Source organism: Acipenser ruthenus, chromosome 34 (genome assembly GCF_902713425.1).
Source record: "Acipenser ruthenus chromosome 34, fAciRut3.2 maternal haplotype, whole genome shotgun sequence".
Classification (NCBI taxonomy): domain Eukaryota; kingdom Metazoa; phylum Chordata; class Actinopteri; order Acipenseriformes; family Acipenseridae; genus Acipenser; species Acipenser ruthenus.
The window spans coordinates 2,199,373-2,218,717 of record NC_081222.1 but is presented as its reverse complement, the minus strand read 5'-3'; the positions used below and the strand labels follow the sequence as shown (position 1 = coordinate 2,218,717).

The 19,345-nt window shown below is 40.9% G+C and overlaps 1 protein-coding gene across 1 annotated transcript; it reads left to right on the top strand.

Moving 5' to 3' along the window:
• Positions 1-3,601: 3,601 nt before the first annotated feature.
• LOC117966867 (suppressor of SWI4 1 homolog) lies at positions 3,602-18,610 on the top strand. The gene is made up of 13 exons (XM_034913674.2): positions 3,602-3,866; positions 4,956-5,126; positions 5,522-5,623; positions 6,024-6,074; positions 6,831-7,001; positions 7,890-7,966; positions 9,104-9,211; positions 9,565-9,688; positions 10,742-10,820; positions 11,265-11,394; positions 11,837-12,006; positions 12,770-13,079; positions 17,602-18,610. The coding sequence occupies exons 1-13, from the start codon at positions 3,852-3,854 to the stop codon at positions 18,593-18,595; spliced, it is 2,502 nt and encodes an 833-aa protein (XP_034769565.2). The 5' UTR covers positions 3,602-3,851; the 3' UTR covers positions 18,596-18,610.
• Positions 18,611-19,345: the final 735 nt, after the last annotated feature.

The window sequence follows — 19,345 nt, the reverse complement described above, 5'->3', positions numbered from 1 at the left end:
AACATTTCTAAGCCTTCTGTTTATGACTTTAGAATTTGTACCGTTTTCACCCCTCTCCTAATCATTGTGTAGATGATGTAGATATCGCGTCACACTCTCTGCTCCCTGGCTCAGGAAAAAAAAAATGAGCAGAAAAAGGTGGTCAAGATTTGTTAACAGATTTTGGAGATTATTTATAACCACCTACTGCTGCACACCTGTCTGGAGAGGTGCAGCGAGGGTAGCAGGTTAATGGTGATGGCAAGGGAAGGGGATGTAGCTGATATCACTACATCTAAAACAGCCATTGAGGAAGGCTAAACTATGGTCAACTCATTTGGTATAGCAAATACAGATATAGCCAGACAAAGGGCTAACTCGCTGCATGCCTGTCTCTCTCTCCTTCCCTCTGTGGTATTCAGTAATTGGAGGTGGCTGGAGCTGCTTTGAAAAAAGTTGGCTGAGCTGCCAAGGTCTTTGAAGGCGTGCTTCTCTCCTGCAAACCCTCATTAGGTGTAATTGCGTGGCTTTTGTGAGTTACAAATTGCTGTGGGTTGTCGACCTTCTACCAAACCAACAGAAAACAAGCCAAAAGAAGGAAAAAAAACCTAAACCAAACAAGAACACATCATATAGAGTCCAGCCAAACCTAGAGTTTTCTGCAGTGGTTTTGCAGTTTTTTCTTTGGTTTTCTTTTATTAAAATATGTACGCAGAACACACAACTCTTTGATGCATTTGTTTCTATTTGATGCATTTGTAACTCATGGTCTGTCTGTACCTCTCCCTGTGCTTTACTTTGCTCTGCTATGTGTTTTTTTAATCATTGTAAACTGCATGCTTGCCATGAAAAGAAAAGAATCCCAGGCTCCCTTTGAAGATTCTTTTAATGACGTTCTTGATTGGTCCTTGCATATTCCCTCTGCAATGCTGCAATGGGTCCCTGTTTGTGGTTACCTTTTATTTTTTATTATGTGTTGTTAAATCAAACTGATAGGTTCACAAAGCTTTTACATCAGCTCAAAGTTTGCACCATTATTATTTGCTATTAAACAAAACCATGGGTCATCCAAAAGTGTAAACAAACTAAAAATATAATCCAAGGGATCCAAAATGCACTTTTTTTAAAAAAATGAAGCACTTTGTTTTGATTTAGCCTTTGCTAACAGCAAGAGCTTTGCTGTTTGGGATGGAAATACAATTTGCATAGCACTGTGATCCATTCCTTGTTCCACAACTCTGAGCTTGTTACCTACTGTGGCTAATCAGGCTGATTTTAAAACCTGCCACGAAGGACAATGCTATGCAATAGGAGTCTTATTGTCATCCCTGCACTGGGCAGCATTGTTTCAAAGTGCAAAAGGATATGAAAAGCATGGTGAAAGATAGAGAAGTTGAAATGCATAGGAAGGGGGTTGACTGCAAAATTGTATTTAGCATGGAAAATGATCTAAGGGAATGGCCAACAGTCGGGTGCAGTATCCAGGGAGACACACAGCCCTGGAGGTTAGAGTCATTGCGCCTGGTTGCAATCAGAGCCTGGTATTTGAGAGACGATGACCTCTGGTTTATTTAGAGAAGCCGGGCAAGGGAAGTAAACAGATTGAGGCACTGGGGAGGATCTGCCGGCCAGGCTCAGGGAGAAGAAAGATAAGTGCAAAGGGAAAAAGAAATACATCTACACAGCTTATCAATATTGCATCGGCACAATATTAGCAGGATCTCCTGTCTGTGGGAGTCCAAACGCACCGTCACGTTCAACTTTATAGTAAAATGATACCCGGCTGTCTGCTTTTGTTCCTAGCCACCATAGTTCACCCTTTCTTCATGGGACACCGGGCCTGGCTGGCTTTCCAGTTCGTTTATACCCCCAGCTGCCTCCCTCCGACAAAATAAATTGACATGTTCACTCTAGATCATTAACAAGAAAATGTAGGGCTGATTTTTTTTTTTTTTTTTTTTTTAAGTAAGAATTGATTTTCATTAAATTGAATCTAATCTTACAGTGCATGGCCGGACATCTGTGTGAAAACCTTGGTACACAGGGACCTTCTCTAACAACACTAAACAATGTCAATTTAACAGACACTGGCTTTACAAAATATGAGTGGGACTGGTACATGGGAATGCGATAAAATAACAAAACTAGCAGGTTTATGTGCAATCCCTAATAGTGAAAAAGTATTGCTGCTTTTCAGTGTCAAACATGATATATGTGCTTTATATAAATCAATGTGAATAAATGATCAAGTAACCCTTTGTTACTGGGCTTGTGTTTTCTGTTAAATAGTTGCGTTTCTCGTATGTTCAACGTCTTAGCATGAAAGCTACATAACATGTTTTTTTTTTGTTTGTTTGTTTTGTTTTGTTTTTGCCAAAAAACTGTTTATCAAACACTTAAAAACAATGAGCATTTTTGTGATACTCAGTGTATACATGACAATCATCCAACAACTCGAAACAGATGTTTGTACTGTCACTGCATTCATGAAAAACAAATTAATTGAAAAAGCAATGCATTGCTTTACAGAGGGTGGTACAGAACATCCAGGAAACTACTTAGGAGCTATTTTTAACTTTTAGGGGTTCCGTGTTACATGTATCAGTGAACCCCCTTCTAAAAGCTAACCACAGCGAAAGCATAGCAGAGTCTACAGTGGAAGCACAGCAAAGCTGAGATAAGCATTGCAAATCCCAGAGAGGCAGGGCAGAGCACATTAAAACACATGGCAAACCACGGTCAGCTATGGCAAATGCAGAGTATACCCATGGGCAAACTGCAAAATGACTTTTATAAGGGTTTGCTTTGGCAGAGAGCCTCCAAGACAGAGGGATGGTGAGGGGATGAGGGGGCTTTAGAGAATGTAATCAAACTGGACTGTCAATAATAAAGGTTTTTTGATAATAGTGCTATTGTAGGGCACTGCAGCCCAGGCATTAAAATAATTTGCAGTGCATGCATTGCAGAAATTAACATGCACCCTGATGCAGTTAATAGTTTCTGCATAGGAAAAGTATAGCAAAGTGTAATAGAGCATAGTGGAAGCTTGGTAAAGCATAGGGAAGCATTGTAAAGCATAGAAAGGCATACTAAAGCATATTTTAAAAAGTCTAACTATGCATCATATAACCCAGTGAAAAGCATGTGAAAACTGCAAGATTACCATGGTACTTTTATAGGGATATGTATTTCCAGGACCAGTTAGGTATCGTCAATGATATCTCTGTCTTTGTCCAATGTACATACATGCCAACAGTCCCTATATGGTCGGGACACTCCCGATTTCCTAGCAAATGTCCCGCGTCCCGATGCATAGGAAGAAAGTCCTGATATTTACACATAGAATTTATTTTTTTCTTTTTTTGCTGCACTGTAGAGTGTTTTTTTTTTTTTGGCGTATGATCCCTACCACGTGTATGATGCATGGAGACTTACAGGTTCATATACAGATTTTTATTTATTTATTTTTTTAAACCACAAATGTATTTGTGTAATAATATTTGCAAATGTTTGCGCCTAACTTTTCTCTAGTTTGTCGTGCTACTAATAAACCAAAGTTGTTAAAATAAATAAATAAATAAATAAATAAATAAATAAATAATAATAAAAAGAAGAAGGAACACATTGTTAATGACTGCTCAGTAGGATCTAATCTGCTTTTGCTCGTGTTCCTGGCGGGGGAACGATTGAGTGTGGCACGACGGAAGCACATGGCAGAAGTCGACCATGTGAAGAGAGAAGATGAATTTTGGGGGAAGTGGTAGATTAGTTTTACTGAGAGGACATTATTTGTGTTAAAATATATATATGTGTGTGTGGTAATTACAATTATTAACTTATAATTGCGTTGCGGGAAGACATATTCAGTCGACATGGGCAAAAGCAAAGTAAGTGTCGTTTTTTTTCTGTCAAGAGTTTTCGCACGCAGGGTATTGTGGTTTAACAAGGCTTCAGCGTTCATTTTTTTAAACATACGGTATTAATGCTCACTAATTAACGGTAAGACAAAAACATGACTATTGAACCTGTTTTTTAATCGTTGTGTCATATATGTTATTCTATATGGCGTTCTGAACTGCGCTCTATGGTAGAGTTGTGGGCTCTTTCTCATCACGCATGAACAGTTTTGCACGTGTGTTTTTTCCGCCTGTGTTATGAAAGCGATGTATGCTCATTTTGTTAACATTTTTATGTAGTGTTTGATCCATATGTTTTATTATTACTTCCGATTTTCAACCCGCCACTATAATCATTCTATTCAACGACCAAATGATGCGTATACAGTTTTGAAAGTTGGTCACATGTATTAATTAATGAGCAAATACTAGCCACGTGGGACATTGCTTAAATGTCGCCTACAACAAATGTCTTACTAATTTGCCCGATAGAGCTGTGTTTCACTGGCTATAAAAACAAATTTAAATAGGGAAGATCGTATGTTCAGTCTGGGACTGTATTATTTATTATGTGTGTGGATGCAAGTGATGACGCTAGAAACGCATATTGATGCCCCCGTGATACTTCAAAGTAAACGCTCTGATGCATCTGTCCGTTATGATATTATTACACAGGGCTAACCGCTGTGCATTCTGCTCCCAAGATCGACCTGCATAAATACATTATTCAAGAGGATTAGGTTTGATTCAGTATAATAAAGGGTTACTATAATGGTTTTACACAGAGTAGGCCTTTTCCAGTTACTTTATAAAATCAATTCCCTTTTAATCAGTTCCTTCAAATGAATTCAAGGATGAAAAAAGGAACTGATTCATGACTGCCGTTGCATAGCAAGTTTTGTTTTGGTGTAATTAACATGGCAAGACCCTTTTGGACTTGCACAAAAACCTCTGCAAGCTTGCTGTGCAGGTACATTCTTCAATACAGTGAACTACAGTGGCATAGCCCATTCAGAAATCTATTTCAAGATTTATTTTCTTCTGTTCTCTTCTCCTACCTCCCCCCCCCCCCCCCCCCAGACTAAGAACCAGAAGAAGTCCCGGGCCAACGCCATTCACTTGGCCCAGGAAGATTTCGGAACTGTCCCCCACTCGTTCGTCTTTCACCGGGGACAAATTGGCAAGAATGTGAGCCAGCTGATCGTGGACATGCGGAGAGTCATGGAGCCTTACACCGCAGAATCTCTCAAGGTAGCCACAGCAACCCTTAACAGAACGGGGCCAACAGTTTAAAACAGGGCTGGGCAAATCCAGTCCTTGAGGTGCAGCATCAGCCAGGTTTTATAGCTGTCATTAAATACTGAGCAGGGTTGGAACAAAAACCAGGAGTGGAAGGGCCAGCTATAGTTACCCCTGAAGTAAACCATTCTAGACCGGACTATTTTTCCCAGTCCTAGTGTATAAAGTACAGTGAAAGGATGCAAATGATGACACTTGACATGATAATTGATCTCTCCATGATACTTCAAAGTAAACGCTCTGATGCATCCCAGCTGCAGAAAGTCGGGTCGCTGGTACTGTTCGGGATCGCCCGGGTCCATTTGCCACACCATCGATTTCACCAGTATTTATTTTTTTCTTTTTAGGTCCGCAAGAAGAACGTGCTGAAAGATTTTGCTGCAGTAGCTGGGCCGCTGGGAGTGACTCACTTCTTAATCTTCACGAAAACAGAGAACAGTGTTAACTTGGTGAGGGCCTGCTTTTATCTACATCTTAAAAGAAAAGTCTTGATTGAAACCGAACGGTACAGTAGAGGTAATGTGTTTAGAATTCCAATGGCATCTGTTCCTGTTCCATAACGAATGGAACATGCCTTTCACTAAAGCAGGGATGGCAATAAGACTCCCATTGCTTAACCCTTAACATTTATTGTCCTACCATAGCAAATATTTAAATGCCTATACTAAACAACTTTGGCTTCTTATGTTCATTTGCTGTCAGCTAATTCAGCTCCTGTGCAGTCAGCAGTCAAATGAGGAGCATCTGCAGTCTTCAGCTCAATGGAAAAACCCTATATGTCCTGCAGGAGATGTTATAATTTTTCCTATTGGAAATATTGAACTTAATGTCTTTGTTCTCCCCTTGTAGAGGCTTGCTCGTTTACCAAGAGGACCCACGCTGCATTTTAAAGTTTCGCAGGTAAGTCTGATGGGCAGGCAAGTTGCTAAGTCTTTCACTTCAGTTTTTATGCACAAAATGTTACTTACTGAGCAATCCTGGAGGAGTCTGATTCGGCTGTGGTGTGACCGCTTGACCCTCTGCACTGGTCTTTCTTATTTAGAAACTTAAATATAAAGTTTTGCTTCATTTTAGGATTGAGGCAATATTTAATAAAAAAAATTAGATCTTTTATTTAACATGTAATCAAAAACTAAATGATATTGCAAAAGTCTACCGGAAGCCAGAATATTAGTACAGTATTTCATGTTAGATTTTGAAATGTCACTTTTTTAAATTGTCAGTTTTTTTTGTTCAGTAGATGGAAAACTACAAAGCGGTGTGTAATTCAACATGTTAACGTAACATTATTCATCAGGTTTCATTCAACTTTATGAAGCAAAATCAGTTCATTCTATAGGGTGATGCAAAACTTTTGGCCACAGCTGTAGGTGTCCTTCAAGCGGTTATTTAGAAATTAAGAAAGGTCGACGCGAACATTGTCCAACCCAAGCCTGGCATTATCCCTATTGGAGAGGTGGAAACGAGACTCCCGTTGTGTAGCAGATTGATCCCTTCCTGGTTTAATAACACACCTGAGCTTGTTACCTGTACACACTGGGGCTGATCAAGCAAACCTGGAGTGGGTGAAACTGCTATGCAATCAGAGTCTTTTTGCTCTGGCCCTGTGTTGCAAATCAAAGTTAACCCTGAGTGTTTGTGTTTCTTTTCTTCTAGTACTCGTTAATCAAAGACGTGGTTTCTTCGTTGAAGCGGCACAGGATGCACGATCAGCAGTTCACTCATCACCCCTTGCTGGTGCTGAATAACTTCGGCATGCCGGGGATGCATGTGAAGCTGATGGCCACCATGTTCCAGAACATGTTCCCGTCCATCAATGTGCACAAGGTGAGAATTCGGACCTGGCCACAAAACTGCAGGTTTAGTCTGGATTCGGGGGATGACGCTAACTCTGTTGTTGATCACAAAATGATTTTCAAAGTAAACGCTCTGATGAATCCAGTTGGTGCAGTTTAAATGTGTAAAGATTAAGGATATACACCTGTGGCCAAATGTTTTGCATCACCCTATAGAATTAAGTAATTTTGCTTCATAAAGTAGAATGAAGCCTGCTAAATAATGTTACATTTACATATTGAGTTACATAGGGCAGCAGTGTGGCGTAGTGGTTAGGGCTGTGGACTCTTGACCGGAGGGTCATGGGTTCAATCCCAGGTGGGGGACACTGTTGCTGTACCCTTGAGCAAGGTACTTTACCTAGATTTCTCCAGTAAAAACCCAACTATATAAATGGGTAATTGTATGTAAAAAAAAAAAAAAATAATAATAATGTGATATCTGTATAATGTGATATCTTGTAACAATTGTAAGTTGTCCTGGATAAGGGTGTCTACTAAGAAATAAATAATAATACATACCACTTTGTAGTTTTCCCATATACAAATTGAAAAATATGACATTTCAAAATCTAACATGAAATACTGTACTATTATTCCAGTAGCCTTTACGATTTTTTATAATTTTGTAGATTCTTTGATTACATGATGTTAAATAAAATATCTAAATTATGTTCTCTTTTTTTTTTTTTGTCTCAATCCTAACATTTTGGGTCATGCTAAACTTTTGGCCATAGCTGTAATGAGAGAATTCTGTGCAGTTTTGGTGTTTCTGCCATAGTCAATTCAAGCCACCAGGTGGTGCCAAATTCACATCATTGCCGGTTTGCCAGCAATTGTAGTGCAGTGACGTTGATTTGCTAAATTGTTTTCCCTGTAGGTGAGCCTGAATGCCATTAAGAGGTGTGTCATGATTAACTATAACCCCGAGACCCAACTGATTGACTTCAGGCATTAGTAAGTATATACTTTACAACTACTGTAAGCAATGTTTCATGAAAGCTTTGTAAAAGTCATGCTCTATTAAATGTTGGTTGCTTTTGACCACACTGCAACGTTTACAGAGCGAAGGCGTGGTTAAGTATTACGTAATTGCAATGCTGGTTACATTTCCTTTTGAGAATAAAACCACTGTGGTTGACTGGATATAAATGATGACACTAGAGATCTTGCTGAGTGCACAGTGATATTTCCAAAGTAAACGCACTGATATGTCCAGTCTGTAAACCACATTAGCTGTTAATATATATGCATGCAGACACACGCACATTAAATGTAAAAATGCTGCAAAACAAGCTTGTCAAATAACCAGAAATAGCGACTGGGCCAGTTTAGCAAAACAGGAAACATGCAAAAAAAGCAACTGTAGAGTATTTTGCATCGATGTTTCTGTTGCATCTATGCAAATTTTTTTTTTTTTTTTTTTTTTTTTAAAAAAAAGAGAGACTTGGTGTGTTCATCACCTGGTCTCCTAAGATTCACGCTTTAAGTATACAGAGCTACCCAGATGCAGAGCGTGGTGCTGTTTTCTGTCTTCAGTGGTGTGTTATGCAATTTGGTATACTGTGCAACACGACACAAGCCACGGAGCCAGACAGCAGTAATAGAGCTAAGCAGGAGCCCAGACTATTGGAGTACTTGCTCTTATTTTTATCCCAGCAACTCTTGTCTCACTCTCTGCTTGATTAAAAGTTTATCAAACCATGTGGGTTCAAATATAAAACCCAAGGGCGTAATAGTATTTCCCTGAACAATGCATCTGTTTGCATAATTCTACAATACACACTGCGTGGCTTGCCAAGCATAACAGAGTATCACTAAGACAAGTTGTAAAATGGTATGCTTATAGCTATGGCCAAAGGTTTTGCATGACCTAGAATTTCAGGATTGAGACGTTAATACAAAACGATACTGTATGAAGATAATGTAGCTCTTTTAACATGTAGTCAAACTACTTTGAAGCAAAATGAGTTCATTCTGTAGGGTTGAAGCAAAACTTTTGGCCAGAGCTGTGCTGTATCTTGCAGTTGCATGTTGCAAAGGGAGTGTGCTCACTGGCTGCCTGTCTCTCTCCTCTCTCTCTCCCTCTCGCAGTAGCTTGAAGGTAGTCCCGGTGGGGATGAGCAAAGGAATAAAGAAGCTGCTTCAGGAAAAGTTTCCCAACATGAGCAAGTTTGAGGACATCAGCGAACTGCTCATGAAGTAAGGAGGGGGGAGGAGGGGAGTGCATGAAAAGATCGCTTTCTATTTTGGGAGATGGAGGGGGGTGCATGAAAAGATCGCTTTCTATTTTGCAACATGTGTAGAGAGTAGGTGGGGGCTGGCGGAGTTGTAAGGAGGTCACAGTGATCGCATGGTTTGGTTTTTGATTTGAATGAAGGTGGGGAAGGTTATTTAGTCCCGGTACTTGGGGTTATTGAGAAACTCAGTCAGGTGTGTGACCGCAACGCCTTGCACTAGAACTGCAAAGGAGCTGTTCGCATTGCATTTGAAGGCTCTTTTTTTGATCACCTCTTCTTTTTTTTAATTATGTTTTTATTGATTTCCTTTCCCAGGGGCGCGAACCTGTCTGAGAGCGAGGCAGAGCTGGACGGGGATCACAATACCACAGAGCTGCCGCAGGTCTATGCTGGCCGTGGGAACATGAAGGCACAGCAGAGTGCAGTGCGGCTCATAGAGGTCTGTGCTGCTTGCAAACTCTCTGCACTCTGTCTGAGCTTCAGTCATGCAAACCACAAGCAGTCAGGGCTTTATATGTATTGTTTATGTGTGTATGATAAGTTTGAATATGGGCAAATCTCAAGCTGTACTAGTGAATGTCTGCATTAGTTCGGAGATTTACCAATTTTTTTTAAATCTCAAGAATAACTAAGTGCCTTTACCAATAACCTTAGGTAAATCAAATCATAAGATTAACTGGTAAATGTCCGAAACACAATATATTTCTTAATTCTGTTCATTTTCCACCTTACTTGGTAAATGTTGACAGTTACCAGTAAAACATTTACCAGATTCAAACTTTTACCGTTTATCTATCTATCTATCTCTATCTATCTATCTATCTGTCTATCTATCTATCTATCTATCTATCTATCTATGTATCTATCTATACACACACAAACAGCCTAATAATAATCCACATGGCTGAGCCACTTTATAACCAACATGTATATTTATACTACTTGACATCTCGGAGATTAAAAAGACCACACTTAAGATGCATGAGTTCAACTGTTTTTGGCAAATTTCACATGAAATGCCACTCCTGAAACTTTGTCTGCATCATTAGATTGCAAAAGCTACTGGTAATTTAAAACAAAAACCTGGACTATGGTTGCAAGTGATGAAAGCAAAGAGAAATGACTGTACTGTGATTTCTCAAAGTAAACGCTTGCTGATGCACCCAGCCTTAAAAAGACAGACGAATGAATATTTCACACGTATCAACCTTTGTTTATCATAGTTGTGTTCTACCAACTCATTTTCACTTTTTAGGAGCGTGGACTAATTTTAGAAAAATCTTAAAATACCAAACGTTTCACAAGTCCTTTTCAACGTCTAGTCAAAACGTTTGTCACTGAATTGAGGTTTCTTTCGGTGTTTCTAAATTCAGCGCCGGTTTCCAGTTATGGAAGAGCACAGACCAATGTGAAAAACTACTGCGCTGAAGTTTGTCTCTGAAAAACCTGACCCTCTTGCCCTTGACTTAACCTACCTCCTTGTTCTCTCCAGATCGGCCCGCGCATGACTCTGCAGCTGATTAAAATAGACGAAGGCATGTGTGAAGGGAACGTGCTTTATCACGCTATCAGTGAGTATCATTCCCTGTGACCCTAACCCTAACCCAGGGGTAGAACAGAGGCGCCTCAGGCTCCTGGCCCTACAGTATACACCCTAAGGACAGATACTAAGTGGATGCAAATGATGAAAGTATTGTTTTGCTGATTTTAAACTGATTTCTCAAAGTAAACGCTTTCTGACGCATCCAGCCTTAAGCATATTGAAGGGACACCCCCCTGAAAAACTATAGTTACCTGCCAGTGCCTGTGCATTTCGACAGTGATAATCTAGAAACTTTTCAGGAGGAACTGTGTGTTGATGAAGGTCTCTGTGCTGTGAGTGACCATGGGGATTTATATACTTGTAATCTGTGCATATTTATTGAGAGTAGACTTCTCGTGCAGTTGAATAGAGGTGGTATTTCAATTTTAATAAAGTGCTTTTAAAAATCAATACTCTCTTGTGCTGTCTGCAGTTGAGAAGACGGAGGCAGAGATTCAGGAGATGCTGGCGAGGAAGCAGAAGAAGCTGAAACTGAAAGCGGAGAGGAAGCTGAACCAGGAGCGGAACGTCGCGGTCAAGAAAGAGCAGCGCGATGAGAACAAGTAAGCGTTTCCACGAGCGCCTTGCGTTTCACAGATCACAGCTAGGACCGCGGATGGAGAGCCTGGGGCAGGGCCTGAATCCTTTTGATTTTATTATATCTCCTGTCAAGACTAAAGGAAGACTCCCTCTGCACAGCAGCAACGTTCTCTGTAGAGATGGCTGCCACTTGAGCAGAAAGGAGTGGATGCAAATGATGAAAGTAATACAGTATGATTTGAAATGTGATTTCTCTATAAAGTAAACGCTTGCTGATGCATCCTGGTTTTAAAACCCTGCTGGGTTTTGTTTTGTAATTGCGTTCTAGTTATCGTGCAGTGGGGCATGAAGCATTAGTCACAACCTGAAATATCAGGAAAGAACATGTTAACTTGTGATTGTGTGGCTTTGGTTGTGTGGGCGTGGCTTTTTCATTCAGAAGCGTCTGGTCTGTATTTTTTAAAGGAAGAGGAGCCTGGAGGGGATTAAGAAGAAGCTACCGCCAAAGGCTGGAGAGGAAGGGGACAGCGACGCAGAGGATCCTGGGAAGGAGGAGGACCAGGCTGCAGCTGACCATTCGGAGGACGATGAAGTAGAGTACTACAGACAGGCAGTCGGGCAGGAGCCAGACGAAGGTTAGAGCTTTTAGGCGTTCAAACTGAAATATTTACACCCCCATAATCCAGGACCGCATTTCAATCATATCCTTTATTACTTAAAAGAACCTCCTGGTTCACTTCATGGCAGACCTTACAGGGCAATTAATTACAATTGAAGCATAATTGTTTGCTGAATTTACTATTCTGTTCAATCGCAGTTCGTTTACAATTATGCTACAATAATTGCAGTTATAATTACACTAAAAAGTTACATAAATGGCTGCACACTAACATGCTTATCTGTTTATTCTACCAAGCAGTAATCACAGATACAGAAACATATTGAATAAGGTTTTTTGTTATTTAAATAAATGGGTGAAAATACGAGAAGAATGTTAGCTCAAATTTAAAATACCACATGGTACTGGGACTGATTTAGAACATAAAGTTTACAAACGAGAGGAGGCCATTCGGCCCATCTTGCTCGTTTGGTTGTTAGTAGCTTATTGATCCCAGAATCTCATCAAGCAGCTTCTTGAAGGATCCCGGGGTGTCAGCTTCAACAACATTACTGGGATTTAAGCTTTGAAAGATGTGTAATTGATCAATGATATGGGAAATATAAATACATTTACGCAGGTGTTCCCAGGTTCGACTACAGTTACAACTTACCCCTAAGTCTGCTGAAACCTGTTAAATGTAACAAAACCAGTAAGGATCTGGCTGAAACATTTGTTCGCTGGACTGCAGTTTGTAAGTCTTATTCATTCAAATTTGTCCCCCCCCCCCCCCTTCCCAGATATGTTCCCTGCATCCAAACGAAAGAAAGGTCCGGGAAAGTCTCCCCATCCTTTCAAGAAAAGAAAGCCCTCCTCCGAAAGAGGGAGCAGGATGGATCGGGACCCCTCGCGGGACAGGACGCCTGGAAAGCGGGGAGATCGACTGGGCATGAAGGACAGAAAATTCGGAGTAAAGAAAGAGCGGACGATGGGACCCAAATTCAAGGTCCAGAAGGGAAAACCCCGACCTGGGTTCAAAAGAAAACCTCAGTCCAATGCGAAGCCCAACGCAAGCAGAGGTTTCAAACAGAAAAGAGGCAAAGGGAGGCAGTAAATCTGTAGTGCTGTCCCTGTGTGTGCCAAATATGTACAGTTCTGATGACTATTATTATTTCATCTTTTAGCAGACGCTTTTATCCAAAGTGACTTAGAGATTAGGAGGTGAAGTATGCATCAACAACTGCTGCTGCTGCTGCTGCAGAATCACTTACAATAGGACCCTGGTTTTACGTCTCCTCTAAAGGACAGAGCACAAGGAGGTTAAGTGACTTGCTCAGGCTCACACACACAGTGAGTCACTCAGTGAGTCACAAGCCCCTTTATTTAACCACTGGACCGCCAAGCCTCCAACGTGACTCTACGTTTTGCATTATGCAAAGTCTCCATGTCTTGTGGTTCATCTGACATTTTAAGTCATAAACCTGGCCTGATTCCATCTGGCATGTTAGCTTTACCTGCAGTAATAACACACAGGGTTTCTCTTGTGTAGCTGAGATGCAAATCGCTATCTGCTTTTTGCATAAAATCTGATAAGGCCACTGCAGCAAAGATTACATTCAAATGAACATTTTGAGCCTGCAGGTATTTGAAATTTATATTGGTCAAAACAGAGCAGCACGGTTTAATGTCAACATAAAGGAACGTCCTGGCACCACATGCCAGGTGGATCCAAAAGAGTAGATTATGGGTCAGGAGTGGCTGGAGCCCTGTTTGAGTGAACTGGGTACTGAAATTGGCTCTGACACACACAACGGGAATGCAAATAATACACCTATTGCATAGCAGTTTGATCCACTCCTGGTTTTACCATGAGTTTAAGGCGACACACCTGGGCTTGTTACCTAAACACTGGGGCTATTCTAGCTCGTAGTAAAACCTGGAACGGGTGAAACTGCTCTGCAATAGGTCTTATTTCCAAGATCCGTGCTGTCTAGTTTGCATGATCCAGCAGGACCTCAAGCAAAATGTCTAGAAATATGTGCCGCTTGTTCAGAACATGTTGATAAAATCAGAATTGGTTTATTTGATAATGTTCATTGTGTCTGCACTCTGTTTATTTTCCTTGTGGTCGGTTACTCTTGTGTTTTTGTTTGGTGGCTAAACTTATTTCTAAATGGTGTCTTTCCCCCCTTCCCTCCCTCCACCTATAAATGCAAGCCAGTGCCTTGTATAAAAAAAAATTAATGTTCTGAAAATTAAAAATGATTGGTCGTAAATGTGCACTAGATTTTATTTTATTTAATTTTTTTTTTAAATAATGACATGCCTTTTTTAATCAAGCTATTTGATTTCCAGGTACCAGTATAAAGACTTTGTCTGTATACACTTTGCAGCGTGCACCATTTCAGTTATGCATTTGAAAAGCCTTTTTAATTTTGAATATCCGGTACATTTTATTTGTGTGTTATTTTACGATGTTGATAATTCGGTTAAAGTCAGATAGTGAAATAGAGGGAATACTGTAGATCCTGCTGTAGGTTTACAGAGAGATCTGTAATAGTTTCCACCAACACTAATCAGGGTTGGAGTCAATTCCTGTTTTTCCATTCCAGTTTCCAATTCCCTTGTAATCAATTTCAACAGCAGTTGCGTTTGAGCGCAGTATTCTGTTAAAATGAGTTTCTCAAAGTGGCAACACGTTGCTTCAATTGAAGTCGCTGTCAGTAAGTACATCTCTTAAAAGCTCCTTCGAAGGAACTGGAATTGAAAAAACAGAAATTGACCCAACCCTCCACACTAACAAATAACTCGCATACAGATGCAGACCGCACATTAAAATTCTGATTCGATGCTGCAATACGTTTGTTACTTGTTTTAATTTTTTTTATTATTTTATAAACTACAAATGCTTCTATCGAATCGGTCTGGTGAGATGGTTGTCTAAATGTTGAATGTCTCAGCTGGGCGGATTTACTGCCGCACGCTAGGCGTACAGACCTCGCTGAAACCTCGAGTGATTGAGCCGCTCTGTGGAAAGTGTAGCTGCAAAGGGGGTGACGGTTTAAACAGGAATTCCACTCGGGGTAAAAGCACCTGATTTCAGAGAACAGCAGTGATGTGACACCAGGGCTGGAAACTGCAGTGGAAGCATGCCGTACACCAGGGCTGGAAACTGCAGTGGAAGCATGCCCTACACCAGGGCTGGAAACTGCAGTGGAAGCATGCCCTACACCAGGGCTGGAAACTGCAGTGGAAGCATGCCCTACACCAGGGCTGCAAACTGCAGTGGAAGCATGCCCTACACCAGGGCTGCAAACTGCAGTGGAAGCATGCCCTACACCAGGGCTGCAAACTGCAGTGGAAGCATGCCCTACACCAGGGCTGGAAACTGCAGTGGAAGCATGCCGTACACAGTGAAGAGAAGCCTACAGCTATGGCCAAACGTCTTGCATCAGCCAGAATTTACTTTTGCTTCGTGAAACCTGCTGAATAATGTTACGTTAGCCTATAGAATTACATACCGCTTTTTAGTTTTGCACATGTTTAACGAAAGACTGCCAAAAATGTGACATTTTGAAATCTAACATGAAATACTACTGTCCTACTATTATGGTTTCCGGTAGATTTCTGCGAGATGGTTTTGTAGTTTCTTTGATTGCATGATGTCAAATAAAATATCTCATTAATGTTTATATCGTGTGTTTTTTTTAATTATCTCAATCCTAAACTTCTAGGTGTTGCAAAACTTCTGGCCAGAGCTGTATGTGAAGTGTCCTGTACAATCTCCCACCCCCTGCTTTGACAAATGAAAGACTTTGCAGAATGCGATGCAACTGAATTGTGATGAAGTGTTGACCCACGTACTAAAAAAAAACACACACACACTGCAGAAATGTGTGAAATAAACAACGGATCTCACAACCTAAAAGGAAGCCGGGGCACAGCTGAGCAGCGTGCGTCAGCCTTCAAGTAAATGCTGTTAAAACAGAAATACCGGAATAAATTAAATATCGTCTCATCTTTCTTTGTGTGTGCGTGTATAGAGAGAATAATGTGTGGAGCAGAATATATTACCGCACAATAGTGTCTCGAGTTAGTTTTAAACCATAATGCACGCGTGGCGCAGCTCAAAACTAATATTTTTATGTGGTAAAATATTCTGAACCATGCTATTATATATATTATGTTTCTTACCTTCTAGTTTCGCTTTGCATGTGCACAGGGGTCTGTTGCCACAGTAAAACAGAATTTAGGTGTGTGTCTGCGTAACCTTTGTCGCGTGGACCATGAGCCTTATTGGCGCTGACTACCTAAAAATTGATGCAAACAAAACATACTGAGTGCGTTCACTGAGATCATTCTGCGCAGATTCTCTGCAGAATCTGACAAATTTAGCCAACGATCTTCTATGAATTGGTCAGATTCTGCACAGAATCTGCGCATAATGATCTCTGTGAACGCATCCATTATGTGTCGGTGCGTGTGAAAATGGTTTGCAAAAAAACACGCTGCTTGCACGCAACAGTAAAGATTTACACAGATGAATACAATGCCCCCCCCCCCCCCCCACACACACAGTGTAGTATACATTAACAGACACCGTTGACAGTCCAGTCAGTTTACACCCCCCATGGTAGAGTCTACTGTGCAACACAAAGGCGCGTTCTCATAGCTACGATTTGAACAGGGGAGAGTCGGGGGGGAACCTCTCTTGGGGAAAACGCTCTCTCAGATTTTGTCGGGGGTTGCGCAATTGTGTCAGAGGAGGGGGTTGTTAAAATAGCAGCGGCACTTTGCTCATACCTTCCCTCCTATAGAAAGGGGACCGCACACGACCATACTTCAGAAGCGGCGCAGCACACTTTGAATCGCAGGATTTACAAAAGTTTCAGACTGCGTAGCCCCGCTATTTTAATCCAGTCTGATGTGCCACAGGAAGTTGAAAAAAAAAAAGTTTTCGATTTGAAGATAACAGCTGCTGTACCAACGCAAATTCTTGTTTCACTGCTAAAGGCAAAGAACGTGTTTGCAGCTCCTCAGAAGTTGTTTTAAATTTTTTTTACAGCCTATTATTACAGGAATGGGCTGCTTTGGAATGTAACAAAGAATGCATTTTACTGTTTGTATTCAACTGTAACTTAAAGCATGTTATGTACTTCATTTGTATTTTTTTTGGTTTTTTTGTATTTTTGAAAAGCACATCTCTAATCTGGGATTGTTTGAGTTTTTTTGGAATTGAAACCTGTTAATTGGAATCAGAATTCCGCCGACTAAGAAGAAAGGACATCAAAAAAAATATTTTATTTTTCATTTTGAATTCTCTAAAAGATCTGGAATTGCTTGCCGTGCATATCCTTCTATCAACGCGGAATAAAACCTTTGTATGATTTTTGGGAACTGTTTTTTGTCTCCTTTTTTTTACATGCTGTCCGAAGCAGTAACTGTACCTCAGCTATTGCTGCGTTTTCAAAGACTTTACTGTTTTAAATATTTGAACAACGTAAGTTTTTGTTTGTTGTTTGTTTGTTTGTTTGTTTTTGTTACACTGATTATGCGTTTGGGGAAATGCTTCAATAACCAAATAATCCAACAATAGCTGCACTTGAAAACACTTTTCTCAACTTTAACGGGGTTTTTTATGCTTTGGTTTTAAATTAACTACTTTTTCCTACACAATTATTTTTGTCAAAATGTCAAAAATGTCAAACTGTACAAAAAGCATTAATTCTACTTTCCAAGAAAACTTTTTGCCTCCGGTATTCGGGGTGGAGTTTTGCGTGGCACTTTTGGGCAACAGCCTGGCTATATGGCTTTTGCTAACACGAGAAAGAAGACACTGGCACACAGGAATCGTCTTTGTCTTTAACCTGGCTGTTTGCGACCTCCTCTACGTGCTGTCCTTGCCCCTGTTAATCGGCTACTATACGAATGACAAGAACTGGATCTTCAGCGACGCGCTCTGTCGGATAGAACGGTTCCTGTTTACCTGCAATTTATACGGGAGCATCTTTTTCATCACCTGCATCAGCCTGAACCGCTACGTGGGGATTGTGCATCCGTTTTTCATGCGCAGCTACGTGCAACCCAAGCACGCCATGATGGTCAGCCTCGCGGTGTGGTTCTTGGTGATCGGCATTTGCTCGCCCGTCTTCCATTTCTCGATGACGGAGGAGAAGGGAAACACAACGGAGTGTCTGGGAAGCGCGACGGATGATAAAATCACAGAGTACATTCCCTATAGCTTGTTCCTGGCCTCCTTCGGGTGCGCGTTGCCGTTTTTGGCTACTTTCGCTTCCTATTTTGCCATCCTGGTGGTGGTTTGGAAAAACGACAACATTACAAATGCGGAGAAAAGAAAAGCAGGGGTGATGATTTTCACAGTCATTGTGCTGTACGTGGTCTCCTTCATCCCCTACCACGTTCTTCGTAACGTTAACCTGTTTAATAGAGATGATAGCTGCTCCCGACCCCCCAGCATGACAATCTATGATGGCTACCAAGTTAGCAAAGTACTGGTTACTTTGAACATGTGCATCCATCCGCTACTCTACGTATCGGTTTTCGACAGCATGAGGGCTATTTGTGGACTGTCCACCTCTAGCGACTCAACAGACAGCTACAAATGAGACGCTGCAAACTCCAGTGGACTCTTAGCTAGCTGTTATGAACGCGCCACCTTATAGCTGCAACACGGGCGCGTAAATGGAAGTGTCTGCACGCCTGATTTCAGCTTGCAGTTTTATAATGAGCTTGACGGTGTGCAGCACGGACACACATACAGGACTGCATTCTCTGAGCTCTTTTGACTGCAGGGTTGGTGGAAACAGCAACAAGATGAAAACATTGAAGAACAAACTTTGTGTTTTCCTTTCGTAGGGGGTGCAATATAACAACAACAAAAAAGCAAGTCCTGTTATTATTTGTTTCTCAAAATATGTTCACCATCATCTAACAGTAGATGATTCTTTACAGGATCTTTGTGTCTATTAGAAATATGCAAAAACAAAATGAAAAACACACAGGGTCATATTCACAAAGTATTTACCACCATGCTCACCTAACACCAGCTTCTTTTAATTTTTGTTAAAAAGTTTCAAATAAATAAGGCATTCCATTTTAAACATGTTAGACAAATATCGCAACTGGTAAAACTGGTCACACATTTGCATTTCACTCACAACCACCACACAGCAGAACTCTGAACACACCCTAAAGCCGAGGGAACAGGAAACCAGTTTGTGGCAGCAGTGTGGAGTAGTGGTGAGGGCTCTGGACTCTTGACTGGAGGGTTGTGGGTTCAATCCCCAGTGGGAGACACTGCTGTTGTACCCTTGAGCAAGGTACTTTACCTAGATTACTCCAGTAAAAACTCAACT

Bases quoted from the DNA above. Each gene is read 5' to 3' on its own strand.
- LOC117966867 (XM_034913674.2), top strand. The intron at 5,624-6,023 runs GTGAGGGCCTGC...CTCCCCTTGTAG, and splicing joins CAGAGAACAGTGTTAACTTG to AGGCTTGCTCGTTTACCAAG. The intron at 7,967-9,103 runs GTAAGTATATAC...TCCCTCTCGCAG, and splicing joins CTGATTGACTTCAGGCATTA to TAGCTTGAAGGTAGTCCCGG.